We start from the raw sequence: 17,265 nt of genomic DNA, 5'->3' as shown, positions 1-17,265 counted from the left end.
CCGGCGAGTTTATCTGTTTTTTAGGATAAAAGATAGCCTATGTCTCTAGTATAGTTTATATTAGGGACATAGGCTATGTGTTATCCCAAACAAACATGTTTATCAGTCACATTAAAAAATGGAATGTGAGATTTCTTTTAAATCCGTTCATGCATGAATAGATAAACAAACAGAGATACTTTTTCACATTTACATTATATATATATATTATACAAATCACATTTATACACAGTGGTGGCGTGGTGGGATGGGTCATTAGTCTCCCCTAAAGTATGGTGGAGCAATGATGGCTGGCTCACCCGTTATACTCGTGAACGAGTGCTGCTTGTAGGTACTGGTCTGTTCTGTCAACTATGACTGATTTATTTTGATACTCAAGTTAGGTTTGTATGTATTTTTACGGCAAAAAATAAAAAAAATTGTCGAAAACACGAAAAAATATTTCTGGGGTGAGCCACTCTTAATCCTTATAAAAGTAGTTATAAACCCATTCTCAGACCTACTGAAGATACATATAAAATTTCATCAAAGTCAGTCAAGTCGTTTCGGAGGAGTATAAACACGAAACCTATGACACAACAATTGTATAATATATAATTGGCACACAAGCTGACGATATTCCATCTTAGTCGTCCGGAATGACAACGCATGAGTGGTATCACGGGTGTGTTTTATACCAGGGATGTTATGGATATGAAATTTCGGATACGGGTAGATTTCGGATATAGGAATGATTATTATACCGGATACGGATACGGATATGAAATCATTTCAGATCATCCGTTAGTTTCGGATAATTTCAGTTACGGATATAATTTTTTAAGGAATTTCAAAAGAAAATTACAAATAGCTAATAAAATGGTTACATAACGTGTCTCAATTAGGCACCGCCCCTATCATATATTATCCGAAACTTTAATTTCGGATTTGGTTACGGTTACGGATATGTTTTATCGGATATCCGATAGTTTCGGTTACGGTTACGGAGCACCCTAACATCACTGTTTTATACCACGAAGATGGCCATTATAACGTGCTGTTCATGTACATACGCCACTACTACCACTTACCATTAATTTGGCCGTTAGTTTACCATTACAAATACATAAAGTAGAAATAAGTTTGTCAACCCTGCCAGTTTTATTAATCATACTAATAGATCACATGGGAGTTGAACCGATGGCCATTCCCCCTCCATTCAATAAGCTTAATTGATTACAAATTACTGAAATAAACTTCAATCCATTATCATAGAGAGATAGACAAGCATTAGATATTGCAATAGATATTTGCCGCACCCTGTTAACTATTTTGCGTGTATATGTTTACTATGTATTTTATAATAGACTAGCAAAAATATATTTATTTTTTAAAACTTTAATACATAAGTATAAAAACACAGGTGTATAGGGCAGACTTAATACTATAAGGCATTTTCTACCAATCAACCATAGGGCAGACAGAGATTAGTGGGCGGTGCATTTAAGTAAATAACATGACATAAAAATAATAAAAGGAAGTAGGTATAAATATAATAAAATTAATAAATTGAAATATATATAACCACACATACTTAAATATACATAAATACACATACATACATAACACATAATTATATTATATTTTTTAAGCTTTTTAATTTTGTTCTTAGTTGTACAATTAGGTTATGTATATGTAATAAATTGATAATGCATAATATTATGTATGTATGTATATTTAGTGTAGTATAGTATATACTACATACAAATCAACAATGAATAGTCCAGTGAAAGCGGGAGTTATTTTTGATAATTTGCAATAAATTAATGTTGTATTTTTAAACCAAAGTCATTGGAAAGATGTTTTCTTAATTTGGATTCAAAATTTGATAAATTTGATTGGAATACAATGTCAGGTTGATCTCCACGCGGTTTCCCCTGGAAACCATCTTGATAAATTCTTGGTGAATTTACCACAATGTGCTAACTGACCCGACCTTATGTTTATCTTATCATCCACTACTGGTGCCCCGCCAGCGTAATCCGTTAGAGCAGGCGGGGGCACCATTCCATTATCATCCATAAGACATATGGGATATGACATAATACTAACAGGATGCCAATTCCTGCAACTGCTGAAACTCGGCCGGAGAGAGCTTGTCCCATTGAAAACCGGTTACTGCAGTGTTAGGCATATCCCCCTGCAACAAACGGACAAACATTATGTTAATTATTTATGTTAAAATTCAGCTACACCCTACGTTTGTATAATTCGAAAATATAAAAAATATATTCACGGCCTCGGTAGTCTAGCGGTTTAACACACCGCTTTACTTCCAATGATCGCGGGTTCGATTCCTCGCACGATGAAAACATTTGTATTCATGAGTATGATTGTTAGTATCGGTCTAGGAGTTTTCTATGTATATTATGTATATATTTACAAAAAAAATATATTTATATCAGTTGTCTAGTACTCATAATACAAGCTCGGCTTGCCGTGGGACTAGATGGCGCTGTGTTAATTGTCCAAGGTTATTTATTACATTGCGAGTAAATCCGTAAAGCGTGGCTAGTATATAACTGTTATATATTATGTCATCAAATTGAACATATCCACACATTAAACGAGGAGGTATCGCATTATCATTATCCGTCACATCCGGACATCGATCACTGGCCGGATATCCGTGTTGACGTGCCAATGGACCTTAATTTTCCCGGGTTAGACCCGGGTCACGACTTAACAAGCTTTTTATTCAACACAAATAATTGCTGAATGTATTAGCAAATGACTGCCATGTTGTTTTATAATAATAATAATCTTTTTTTATAATAATAATCTCAGGACAATTCACACAGCACCATCTAGACCCAAGTTAAGCTAGATAAAGCTTGTGTTATGGGTACTAGACAACTGATAATTTTTTTTTTCTAAATACATACATAATATACATAGAAAATAGACTGCCATGTTGTTTTATAATAATATTTTTTATATATCTTTTTTATAATAACATCACAGAAGATCTCAGGACAAAGAATTAGTCTACAAAGCACCATCTAGACCCAAGATTGATACTGATACTTTTAATAATATATTTTAGTCATCATATTATTATTTTTTTAACCTTTTTAGTTTTAGGTTCTTAGTTGTACAATTAGGTTATGTAAATATTAGTTCATTTATAATATTAGTTATATAAATTTAAAATGTATGTAACTAATAAATAAATATGGATGGACAGATAATTGATAAGCAAAAACTACATTTGATGAAATTTTACAATAATATAGCTTATACATAAGAATAATTTTTAAATTTCACGTAAATACATATAATTCATATTATACACAGATAAATAGTCCAGTGTACCAATTGAGAAAACAATCATACTCATGCATACAAATGCTTGTGCCGTGACGCAGCTGAATTTCAAGGCATTTACCCCACCAACATGCTCCCCACCTTCATGATGACCAAACCAATCACAGAGACATTTTATGATATATAATAGAAACTCAGGAAAGCTTGTATTGGTGTTTTATGCACATTATGTATGAATTAAAAAAATGTATTAGTATATCTACCAGTTGTCTAGTACCCATAATAGGTCTGCTTAGATTGGGACTAGATGGCGCTGTGTGGATTATATAGGGTTATTATAATAATTATTACTATTCTTTTATTACTGGGTTGTTTGGGCTATCGTCAGGTGCTTGGACCTGTAACACTGCGACCTATTTACATCTATTGTGATCGCCCTATTTCAGAGTTCGCTACCTAGACCCGTCAGGGACAAGAATTGAAGGATATTCTTAGAAGCGATGGTTTCTATGTCCTCAAGATAGAGTGTAAACTTTCTAAAGGAGATATTTCGTTTATGCATGAGTGGGCTACAACTATATACATTCACGTTTCCTCTTCAGTTTGGCAAATTTTGCAGATTTTTGTTGTGCATAGACCTAGGTTTGTCATACATTTGTTCAATTTGCAGTATCCCGGTTTGGGTCGGCAACGCGTATGTGACACCCCTGGTGTTTCAGGCGTCTATAGGCTACGGTAACAGTTTACCACCTAAGTGGTATAAAAAAAAACCCGTGAGAGCCCTAGTGATGACTAGAGCCCTTACAGGATGGATGCATAATCATCAATCATCATCATGCATATGCTTCGATGATGTATATGTTGTTTTTACTCAATATTATTACTATCAATTCTTATTAAACTCGTCGCTGTGGACAATGTCACGTCAAAATAAGCCCAAACGGTGAAATATCAGCGTTCACAAAAATATCCGAAGTTAACAGCCGTGTAAGCGTGGTAAATTATTACCTGCCGCGGGCGGCCGGCCGAAAATGAATAACGTCCTTCATTTATGAATACGCCTTTGTCAAAGAAAAATGATACACTGTCCGTAATGTATATTAAAACGTAAATATGAAGGGCTTATCAGTTTGACATGGGTGTCGGGAAACACTTGAATAGAACTAATATTTATTCGAACTAGTAGTCGCCCAGTGGTCGATATTTGACCATAATAGAAAATACAAACAGATCTTTGAACAAGCAATAATAATTAAACAAAACAGTAAATATGAGTGTGTGTGGCAAATATTTGTGTGTGTGTGTGTTTTTTTATTGCATAATGTATTTTTATGGGTAATTTAAAAAAAATATTTAAAAATAAAATATACTGAATTTAGCATTCAATATTCCTTCTCTATATAAACTGCAAGTGTGCGTAATTTCATATACCTTCGTCCGCGCAATTTATGTAAATGGTTTACAAAGCTTTTGCTTCAACTATTAATAAAAAATGAAGTTCGCAAGTAACTAAAATATGCTACATTAAATTATTGTTGAATTAAAATTTAAACAATACAAAAAAATTTAAACAATTATCGCGAAAAACATAGTACCGAAGTATATTAAACTCATGAACATAGTTATACTGTGTTTTTTTTTTTAAGGATGTTAATGGAATGGTGCACCCGCCTGCGCTAACGGTTTACGCTGGCGGGGCACCAGTGGAGGATGATAAGATGAACATGAGGTCAGTTAGCCCATCGTGACAAATTCACCAAGAATTTATCACGATGATTTCCAGGGGGAACCGCGTGGAGGTCAACCTGGCATGGTACATTGCTAGTAATGGGTTATTAAGTCCACATTACTAACAATCCCCTTTCCCCCCAGTTATACTGTGTTTAGGCCACTGTAAGTACGTACGTCCATTGATTCCCCGTCAAATTCAAACGGGGATCGAAATTATGATAGTCTGAGCCGAGGTTCGAATCCCTAGCGGTGCCCTTAGACTAAAGTCGTATTCGTCAGGCATGAGTTGGCCTTCAGCCGCTCCATAAGTCCTTCCGCGGGTTTGGAGTGCCATCTGCACTCGCCCCCTATCGTCCGGTGAAGCTATAAGTCATTCGAATAAGTCTGGTAATATAAATCCGGAAAAAAATTAGATATCCGTTAAACCCGGATGTTGCTTTCTATTCTTTTTTATTACAAAATCTCAGCACGTTTGAACGTAATCTTACCTGATATTAAGTGATGATGCGACAGGCTCAAATAGCGCCCATTCACTCTTGACTTGAATGTTCTCGAATATACGTATTAATACGAATATACGTTGTAAGATGAGGACGACATAAATTCAGATATAACCGGATATATCCGGTTTATGTCGCGAAAACATGTCCGCAGTTTATCAGATGAAAAGCGGCGACAGTGCCGGTTAACCGGTTGTGTAATGGTTACCGGAATAGTGAGTGTCGACTAGCCCCATATTTATAACTAGTGGCGGCTGCAGTTTAGTTCGTTTGTACATTTGTATACACTATATAATCAAACGACAAAAATAAATAAATTAGTATACACAACGTTATCTATTAATTTATTAATAAAATGATGGATATCGTTGTATATATTAATTAATTTACATTAAAAAATAAGATATAATATATATCTCGACTTTTGTGTTAATCTAAGATTTTATTAGTCTACATTTTAACTCATATTTGACAACATTCTGTGAAATTTTGTTCATATTTTCTTCAGCCATTTCTACGATAAACCTTAAGACTAAAAATATTAGGAAGATAAGTAATTTAACGATGTAGGTGAAATTTTGTTCAGTATATATTTTTTTCATTTAAAAACTAATGCACCAGACAGAAAGTTTTAATAAATAAAACACTAGTACAAATGGTGGTCTGAATGCTAAGCAATCTCTTAAAGACATCCTTTAGGTAGAAGGTAAAGATATGACGCCTATAGGACAGGAAATGTAAATCTAAAGGGAGTAGAAATAGAAGTGTGCGCTCAATTGCTAACTTTAAAATATAGGAAAAATCCTCCTATATTATAAAGTTAGCGAGCGATTGACCGCACTTAATAGGGTTAACGAATGTGAGCCAGACCAGAAAAGGATCATGTATAAAAGATAGTGATGACTAGGAAATCTTAAATAATATGTTATTAATTATTTGAAATTAGTAATACAATTTAGAACTTTGCTTAAGTTAATTGTTAATTGTTACAAAACTTACGTACATTGAAGTTTAACACAGTTCTTGTTTGAACTAAGTTTCCCAGTAGCGGAGTTAGTGGTCTCCCTAAAACTTAGTAATTTAGACATATGTATTATCAAATAATTATAGATTTAATAGTGTTTAGAGCAAGCACACTACTGGCGTTCACAATTTTTTATGGTATTGTGGTAACTGTATACCCCTATATAATATAACGACTCAAAGATATCACGTTATCGTGTGATATGTGAAATACAACAATATATGTTGCCATTTCGGAGGACTAAAGGTTTTATGCCTATCCTGCAATTTCATAATCTAATCTGCAATCGAAAGACAACTTATAGGTTTAATAATTATGAGCAACTTATAAGCAAGCTGATTGGCGTCTTGGAATATTTCTAATGAGTGAATTAGTAAATATTAGGTACCCACGTAGAGAGATTGACACAGTAGTGAGACGAACTTAAAAACATGAATTCATCGTACGGCATGGGAGGACGTGTAACCCGTAATCTCCTTGCCGACATACATCAACAGTCACCTTTACTACTCGTGAGAAACACGATCCCTGTCTCTCTCGAAGTTCTTGGAGTCTTGAGTTGAAAATTCTTTTCTTTTTATCTTATGTTTGTGATAAATCCGTTTTGGGTAGGCTTCACGTAAAATATGAAGTACCCTGTCATGGGGACGTGAGTAATCACTCCTATAGAGGAACACCTTATATCCCACCAATATGTGCCTTGCTGCACTAATTTCCTCACCGCAAGTGTAGCAAGATTCTTCAGAGGTTTCCCCTATTTTCTAAACTACTTTAGTCTTTTAATTGATGATAAAGGAATGAGTAAATAACGCGATAACTGCGAACAGGGATGAATGGAAGCGAAAAACATATTACGCCGACCCCAAAGAAATGGGATAAGGAAGAAGCAAATGATGAAAGGAATGGTGCAACCGCCTGCGATTACGGTTTACGCTGGCGAGGCATTAGTGGAAAATGATAAGATGAACACAAGACACCAACAAGATGGTCAGGTCAGTTAGCCCAATGGGACAAATTCACAAGGAAATTATCACGATGATTTCTAGGGGAAGCGCATTGAGGTCAACCTGACATCGCTAGCTAATAACCATTAGTCGGGGGGAAGGGAATTGTTAGTAATGTGGATTGATAACCCATTGCTAGCAATGTACCATGTCAGGTCGACCTCCACGCGATTCCCCCTGGAAACCATCGTGTTTTATTCCTGATGAATTTGTCACAATGGGCTAACTGACCTGACCTCATGCTCATCTTATCATCCTCCACTGGTGCCCCGCCAGCGTAAACCATTAGCGCAGGCGGGTGCACCATTCCATTATCATCCACAAAAAAAAATAACCATTAGTCCACATTACTAACAATTTCCCCTTTTGCTCATTACTTTAGACTGGGAGGATTATTTGAAAGGCGTTAAGGTAAAATTTTAATAAAGTAGGAGAGCAATCTTGGACCAAGGTACGCCGCTTTAGGGCTAATGTAATGCAGACCTCACCTATGATTAACCATTCATATATATAGTAAAATTACTAAAAAGTATTTAATCAAAAATATCTAATAGGTATATAAAAGTCCCTTGTTTATTCTATCTGATGTGATATCAGCCCCTAATGTAGTTAGCCCCGCCGGAAGGGATATCGACCCTGCTAAATGAGTAATGCTTGCAACAGACCGCTCAGACATCTTTACCCTATTAGCTTCCCAACTAATCAGTTTTATTGTTAGAGTTACGTGTATTTTCTGAACTTACAAATAGTTTTCATTTAGTTGCTTTTTTATACCATAATATTGGTAATCAAGCATACGATCCATCTGATTAAACTCAAATTCAAATTAATTTATTAACATTAACTTTACAGCCGCTTGTGCCATATTTTGGTTAATAAATAGCCAAATTGTCACTTTATATAAATAACTACTAATCATTATTCTGCTGCTAATAAGCACCAAAATAATGATTAAAGTGAAACTTTTGAAGTGAATCTCAATCAGTCAGTAGTGATTGACGCGATGATGATAATTGAAGGAACAGATTCATAAAATAATAAAAACAAATTAGAATTACGTGCTACAATGTTATATCAACGTACAAGAATTTAACAATTTATTTATGGTCACAAGCTGACTACGGCTAATGCAACCTGGTCGAGACATCCAGAAAGGAAATACCTTTATTTACCATAAAATTATTCGTGTTAAGACCCGGTTAACAATATAAATAAAATGTACTAAACAAAAAAAGTTAAATAAAAATCAATAATTTATTATTCAGTAAAAATTGTGTGTGTGAACGGGTACTGTTTGTTGGGACTGGTCTGTTCAGGTTACGAACACTGATTTAGACTATTTGCTTTTGCAATAGCATATGCTGGTGGTCACTCTATTCTCCCAAATTTGAATTTAAAAATTAATCTGTATTATAATATATGTACAACATTTAATGAGAAGAATACGACTGGAGTTTCTTGTCAGTTCTCCTCATCTCGAGATTGATTGATTTGACGTATCATAAGAGTCTGTAATAGACCTACATGAATAAAGATATTTTGTATTGGAATTTATATTTTTTTTAACCTCTGTGTTGGTAAATACAAAATCTAATTAAGTAATATGGGTTTCAAATGTAATAAGTGAAACATTCCATAATTATACCAATTTCCCGTGTTATGGGAAGTCAAAACACATAAACCCAACCATATAATTCCGAATACAAACTTCCCAAATTGGCTCAGCTTGGATAAACCTGTGTCGATTATAGTCCTAGAGAATGTCGACCAAGTACTCGTTTTGCATTCTGAAATACCTTTGGTACTAATAATTTTTAGTTGTTCTAAAGAAATACTTATTCAATAAAAATTACTATAGTATGAACGAGTTTTCAGCGAGCCATAATAACAGTTTTTAGAATATCATCATATATTTAATTTGTGCTAATCTTACCAGTATTAAACGCAAGTTTATGAGTCTATCCATACTCACAAACCTTTTCGTTCATAATATTATGAATGGGTAGAGAGATAGATATTTATAACTCTTTCACGTAAAAACTACTGAACGAATTTTGATGAAACTTTACAGTAATAAAGTAAAGTTTCTTCCAAATCCGTTCAGTTATATTCTAATTTGTGCGCAATATAATGATAAATGTCAAGTAAATGTGATGCAGACGATGTTGCGCCGATCAACTAGTAAGAAATATTGTAGTACCCTTGCAAGGTTCAATAGGGTTGAAAACATTTTTTTCAATGGATGATAATGGAATTATGCACGCGCTAGCGCTAATGGTATGCGCTAACAGGGCACCAGTGGAGGATGATAAGATGAGCATGAGATCAGATCAGTTAGCATATTGTGATAAATTCAAACAGAAATTTATTAAGATGATTTCTAAGGAGAAACGCGTGGAGAATTTTTAAAATTAAAATTGATATTAACGCTAGCAAATCCGCGGGCAAAAGCTGTCAGGCAAACAAACCTTAAAGGTATAATTGCCCAGATAAATGGCGGCCCACTAGTTAAAAATTTATGTTAAGGACAGTTACAGAAGACTATTATTACCCAGTTGAGTTAAGAAGCTCCAAGAAAGACCCTTCGGACAATTCACTCGGAGTTAATTACTCGTCTTTATTGCTCTTGTTAATTTTCCGCTTTTCTCGTTTAGCGAGCATCGCCTAAGATTTTCACTTCGCTATCTCAAGCTAATCATATCCTTATAGTAGCTTCGGTGGTCCAAAGATTTCGTCTTACATCTGATGGTTGCGCGATACTCGCACCACACAGGCTAGTACTGACTAGTATTTTTGACTAGTTATTTCACGTAGCTTCATTTACTTTTTTTTTTATAACAGTTTTATGTCAGTCCAGATGCTGTAAAGAAGTACGTAATAATAATAAGTATAGAACAGTCAGTATAAACTCAAATAACAAGTCTATTAATTGCCTATCGGATAGCCTTATATAGCCACTATGGGCGTACAATTTCGCACGCTATTGCACACTACAACTGATACTTAAAATGTACTATATTTCATTAAAAATCATAGTAATATTATAAAAGTTAGTGCGTGTAGATGGATGTATATCTTTCAGGCCAAAACTACTGACAGGATTTTAATAAAACCATCACCAAACTGTCGTGATAAATTCCTTGTGAATTTGCAACGATGGGCTAACTGACCTGACCGCATGTTGGTCCTATCATTCTCCAGTGGTGCCCCGCCGGCGTAAGCCATTAGCCATTAGGATCCTGTACCATTTCATTAGCATCCATTACAAAAAACAGGTTCTCACGCATTGGGCCCGGTAAATGATACTTTTCTTAGTTCAAATATTTAAAAGTATTTTAGCTTCAAGCAATACAAGTAATACAATACGATATTATTGTTCCCTAATTGCTTCCGAATGTTCACAATTCCTTCCAAATAACTGAATCTCTTAACTAAATTAGAGTCTAAATTACAGGGTTTATTTGCTCAATGCCATTTTGTCAATTACAGATGAAAAAGAGACGGTTGGAAAGTATTTCTCTTATTGGAATTTGCGTCGTAAACTGTCCAAATTTAACAAGCGACGGGATTCCGTAAAACTGTGAGGGCGATAAGCCGCGGGAAGATGTCACATTTATATTATACTAGCTGTGTGCCGAGGCACTGCTTCAATCAATATCATTTAGGACATTTTAGCTGCTTATGAACGTCAAGTATTTAGTATTAACATGTTTTTCACTACAGTCCAGTTCAGTATAGAGATTAAATTGAGAAGTACTGCCAAGAAAATCAACTGAAGTTCATTGTCATGGAATACATGGTATATAGTTCAATAATAAAGTGATTTTCTATGGGTAAATAAATCGATATGCTCATAACAGTTACTTTTACACCAAGGTAGACTTTGTAAAAAGTCGCTTACGTCACTATAGTTTACGTACCTCAGTCTATACTATTTTAATCTCCAAGCACCGGAAGAACGTTGACGCGTCCAATGCTTTCTAATTATGAATCAAACTGCTGGTGGTATGTGGAAGGGTGATTGATATGCATTGATAGCAGTGAAAATACAGTATTAGAAGCATGACATCATAGTCTTCCGTCAACGTAATGTCCGTATTGGATTTTATGTACATAGGCGACGGTTACCTCTTACCTTCAGTCAGATCGTATATCATTTTCATGAATGAAAACATGAAAAATGTAGTATAAGAATAGGAGACTACTCAAAGAAGTTATTATTTCCTAGTACGTTAGGGTGTTAATTTATTTTATTTATTTGCAGAATAGTGTGTTACAAATAGGTCTTACAATATCAATATTCGTCTAAGGTAAGGTATTCAGCCTGCATACAGGCGTGCAAAATTTATATACATTATTTCTTTTAAGAATTGAATTAATTATCAAAATATTCCTAATAATTAAATTAAATTGTTTATATTAAAATATGTCACCAAATAAAATTATCTTATTAACCCTAGCCCTATGAGATAATTAGAAGGAAGGAAAAGAAATAGCAGAATATTCTGGTTGTCAACCCTAGAACTCTACTGGAAGATAATATCGTTATGTCAGCTCGCTTTAACTTATGAGAGGTTTCCTTAAGGGATGTAATGTTATTTAGTAACTACCTACTGGCATATATATAACTGCGATTAAGGAAGAATTCTCACTCGATTATGAATTCACGCCTGAACACGTTACGATATAGTGGAATCATCATTCTGATCCAAAACTCGAATAGACTAGATTTTTTTACGAAAATTGTGCGGATGAAGTGTGATATTTCGGACGTATTATAGAGAAGGAATGCAGAATTGTAACATATTTTTTTATTATGCATAAAAAATATATTAATACAATAACAAAAACATTACACACACTAGCATGTATTTGACACACAATCTCATAGAAGTATAGTCTTTTAACAGTAGAATGATTATGGTCGAATTTCGACCATCGGGCGACCACTGGCTTGTATTGTTTTTTTTTCATAAATGATAATGTAATGGTGCACCCGCCTGCGCTAACTGTCTACGCTGGCGGGGCACCAGTGGAGGATGATAAGATGAGCATCAGGTCAGCTGAGTTTGCCCATCGTGATTAAATAACCAGGAATTAACCACAATAGTTTGCAGGGAGAACCGCGTGGAGGTCGACCTAAGATGGTAAATTGCTAGCAATGCGGACACTAGACCCCAATAGTAACAAGGGGGGAAGGGTCCCCCCTGTATGAATCTGTTAGGATGAATAACAACCAAACGTACATACATAGAATACTAAAATCGTAAACCTCCGTAGTGGAGTAAAAAGATTCCCAACTAAATCTCTTTTCCCATAAAATTTCGGATTAATGATAGCATTGGATATTGGTAGCGCCAAGGGGGGCCATAAAAATGGCAGTGGCAAACTTAATGCATATCGATTCCCCAATACATGAACGGTAGCGATTGCAATTACTTATATTTATGTATTAATACATGTATTCATTACTATTTGTCTACTGTTAAGTATTGTTAATGTATGATAAATATGATTATAGAATAATGCATCCGCCTGCTCAAACGATATACGCTGATGGGGCACCAGTGGCAGTCAGTTCGACCATCGTGGCAAATTCGTGGAATTTATCATGATCGTTTCTTGGGGGAACACGAACATTCCTTACAATGGGGTCAACAACCCACATTACACTTTGTTTAACCCTTACACACTTTTAATACTTAAAACTTTAAGTATTCAAAGTGTCTTGATGTTACTTTAATACATCGTAGCTCATTTAATTAGCTACGTTATCACAGGTATTTAAAATGTCTTATGATTCAACATTAAACATTTTCGAAACATACAATCGAAAATTGTATCCTTCTTTCATCAATACATATAAATAAAATTGGAGTGTCTATTTGTAATATTGAAATAATCATGTACATACACACCAAAATAACATTTTTTACAATTTTTGTCTGTCTGTCTGTTCCGGCTAATCTCTGAAATGGCTGAACCGATTTTGACGGAACTTTTTTTGGCAGGTAGCTGATATAATAAGGAGTAACTTAGGCTACTTTTATTTTAGGAATATTCTTTTATTTTAGAAAAATAAAGTTAAATTACACGCGAACGAAGTCGCGTGAACAGCCAGTAGTAAATGTTTTTAATACCGATATTAGTAATTTAATCATTTCTGCTCCCGTCGGTTGATAACTGGCAAGTACTCGTAAAAATGTTTACCGCCCATCGAAGTGGACACGGGTCAGCTAGTTTGAATCTAAAATTGCATGAGAGGAACTACACAGTCTCTCGGACTAATGGTCGTTCTATCACCTGAATAAATAAAATAAAAAAGCCTATTTATTTCGTTTCGTTAGTAAATTACAATATTGTTATATCTCTACCTGTTAGTATATTATTATTAATGTTTTTTATTATATTTTTTAATATTGCACTTGTTCTAGTATTCAGTATCAGCTGAAGATCAGTAACAAATATAGACACTCAAGTTACCAGTTTCACACGTTATCGGGTAGATGTGAACTTAACAACTTTGAGGTCCAAATAAGCTGATAAACCAATGTAAGTACGGGGTTCTTAAAAAGACAGTCATTTTCACTCAATTTAATTTATCAGTACCTCCTAATGGCCGGTCTATTCTGCTCGTCAGAATTACTTAACGTTGAACAAATAAAATCCTTGAGTCTATTTTTTCTCAGCGTTCAGATTAATAGGACATTTGAACGTAACACCGAGAGGCCCTATAAAAATGCCTGTGCAAACTTAATGCGAGAATGGCCGACGATTCGAGGGTTGGTCCACGGGATAGGAATAAAGATGAAGCGATAATCATAAATGTAAGGAAATCGTAAAAGAGAGATCTGTGTATACCATGTTTAAAAAAGAAATAAAGGGGTCCCTTTTAATAATATATTATATTTTTTAAGCTTTTTAATTTTAGGTTCTTAGTTGTACAATTAGGTTGTGTAAATAAATATATCATTTAGTCAAAAAGAATGAAAAAAAAAAAGATATTTCGGATCACAGTTGTATCAATATTGTTGCAATGTAACAGTCATAATTCATATTTTCTAATCAATTGTTTTTTTAATACAATTACCGACTCTATACAAAAATAAATATATATATATATATATTGTTTTTTGTGACCGACTGAGGTTAATTCTATATTGGCAACATTTAGTATTTGTTGTAATTCTATCGGGTGAAAGAAAAGGAAGTACAGCTAATTGTTTAAATTAATTTGTGTATCTTTGGTTTTATAATTCATAATAAACTATAATCATATTTAGATTTCACTATCATATGTACATATTTTACAATTATTTTTTCAACTAACTTCAAAGAGAGGAGAGGAGATGCTCAATTCAGCTGTATTTTCTGTGTTCCTATGGAGCATTAAAAGTACAGCTGTTAATCGTTGTAGGTTAACCGTTTTATATGATTATTTTTATTTGAACTCTGTTGCGTTAGACCTCATATTTTAATTAAATTCAGACTTGTATATCCACAATTACTGCTACATTGTTATTGAGTAAGTATGAAGCGATTTTATTAATGTTAATAAAATCGCTTATGAGTTTCCGCTCCCGCTCCTGCTAAATCTTATGGCTTACTCCATATCTCAAGGAATTTCATATCTCCGTCAAGGTTCCTATTAAAGTAGATTGCTTAGATAAGTTCAGGAAATATATGAGTACTAAATTATATGATAGAGTATCTGATAATTTAGTACTGAGTTCAGTTATTTTGTTATTAATTTACTTTCACTGTCATTATTATCACCACACCGGCACCCCCAGTCACCCCTCTGATCGATCCCCCGTCCAATTCAAAAGGGATCGAAATTATGACCCTAGCGCTGTCCTAAGACTAAAGTCGTATCCCTCAGGCGGGAGTTGGCTTTCAACCTTTCCATAACATTCCCTTGGTTTGGAGTGCCATCTGCAGTCGCCCCCTATCGTCCGGTGAAGCTGTAAAAGCCAGCTGCAGCCAACAGCATTAGAGTAGTCCGAAAAAAAATTCCTCCCGCTGAGATAGTATTATGCGTTGTGGGAATTGTCTAGGGTTATTAGTTAGACGCTAATGGTTTACGCTGGCGGCGCACCAGTGGAGGATGATAAGATGAGCATGAGGTCAGGTCAGTTTGCCCATCGTGATTTAATAACCAGGAATTTACCGCGATGGTTTCCACACGGGGAAACAACAGTCCACATCACTAGTGGAGGTGGACTACTGACACTGTTTTTTTTATTGATGACATTGCCTGCGCTAACGATTTACAATGGATTAGGTTCAACAGTCCACATCACTAGCAAAGATTTCCTTTTCCTTTCCCCTCACCCCTCCCCCTACTGTTACCGTATGACGTAATTTATGTATGGCCCCTAATGAAATTTCTAATAATACTCACATATGATACCTACGTATTATACTCGGGTTCAACGATCGCCCCAGTCATGCCGCTCCAAAAATAAACGCTTACTAATATACCTATACTAGCTTTCGCCTCTGGTTTCGCTCGAAATAGAAATCGGCACTGGAGAGATTTCGCTGCTCTATAATTTATAAATATACATAATACATAGAAACTACAGATTAGAACAATATTTCGTGGTCATAGATTAAAAAAGGCGATCATGATTGCTGCATGACTGATTGGTAAATTGGATTGCATTGCTTACCTTTAATGAATTAATATAATATTATGTGATAAAGTGTGTATTATATGAAGTGTTAAAATGTTCATTTATTGTTTGCAATATATAGAGTAAAAAAATATTAAAATATAAAAAGATTCCAGTTCTAGGAATGTACCCTGTAAGGTCGACCTCTACATAGTAGCCATGGGAAACCATTAATTATTGGCGAATTTATCACGACTCAATGTACTAAATTACCTCACTTCGTGCTCATCGTATCATCATCCACTGGTGATCCGCCAGCGTACACTGTTAGCGCAGGCGGGTGCACTATTATGTTATCAACGACAACTAGGTTTACAACTACATCTGTCGATAGGTTCATACACAATTGCAAAAGGTTGTATGAGCAGCGTTCCTTTACCTTTCATAATAATAAAAAAATATCGCAAAACTGTTAATTTAATTGTCATAATTAATTTAATTAATTAATGTGTTGTAGTTTTATTTTATATGAGTATAGGTAAAAAGAAAATACAGAAAAATACTTAGAATAAGGAGATACATATCAGAAAACGATTGACAAAACATTGAAGTATATATAAAAAGATACCATAAAAGAACTATAAATTTAAATACAAATTTAGAATAAAAAATTGACTGAACTGATTAGCCAGTACAACAGAATGAAATAGGATATCGTTACTAGTAAAAAAATAAAAAAAAACAAAATATCTTTATTTATAGAAAACATTCAGACCTATACAAATCATAATACCTATGAATTTAAATGTTTGCATCATACGAAGAATTGAATCCGAGCACATTAGAAATAAAGCTGTGTGCTAAACCACAAGACCATCGAGGCCGTCTTTTAGGTGCAGTGCCAACTCCAAAAAACTGTGTTAATAAATCTGTGGAATGAAGTCACGGATTGCGATGAAGACTTTAAAAAAACAGTAGAATGTAAAATAAGAGTTAGGTAACTTCATTAATTTCTCCCCTTCGAATTTACGGTTGAAGTTTTAAGCGGGAAATAAGCATTTTGATATATAACACCCGTAAGT

The 17,265-nt window shown here is 34.4% G+C and overlaps 1 protein-coding gene across 1 annotated transcript in view; it reads right to left on the bottom strand.

Moving 5' to 3' along the window:
- LOC131855300 (diacylglycerol kinase 1) overlaps positions 1 to 17,265 on the bottom strand; it is a 119,381-nt gene that overhangs the window by 69,328 nt on the left and 32,788 nt on the right. Inside the window, exon 2 of the mRNA XM_059206554.1 lies at positions 2,092 to 2,179. Within this exon, the coding sequence (XP_059062537.1) occupies positions 2,092 to 2,173 (82 nt within the window). The 5' untranslated portion in view covers positions 2,174 to 2,179. The remainder of the gene's footprint in view (positions 1 to 2,091; positions 2,180 to 17,265) is intronic.

Source organism: Achroia grisella, unplaced genomic scaffold (assembly GCF_030625045.1).
Source record: "Achroia grisella isolate CSIRO2021 unplaced genomic scaffold, CSIRO_AGI_Agris_v1 utg1360, whole genome shotgun sequence".
In the NCBI taxonomy this organism is placed as follows: Eukaryota; Metazoa; Arthropoda; class Insecta; order Lepidoptera; family Pyralidae; genus Achroia; species Achroia grisella.
The sequence above is the reverse complement of the archived record's forward strand: the minus strand, read 5'-3'. Positions and strand labels throughout refer to the sequence as shown.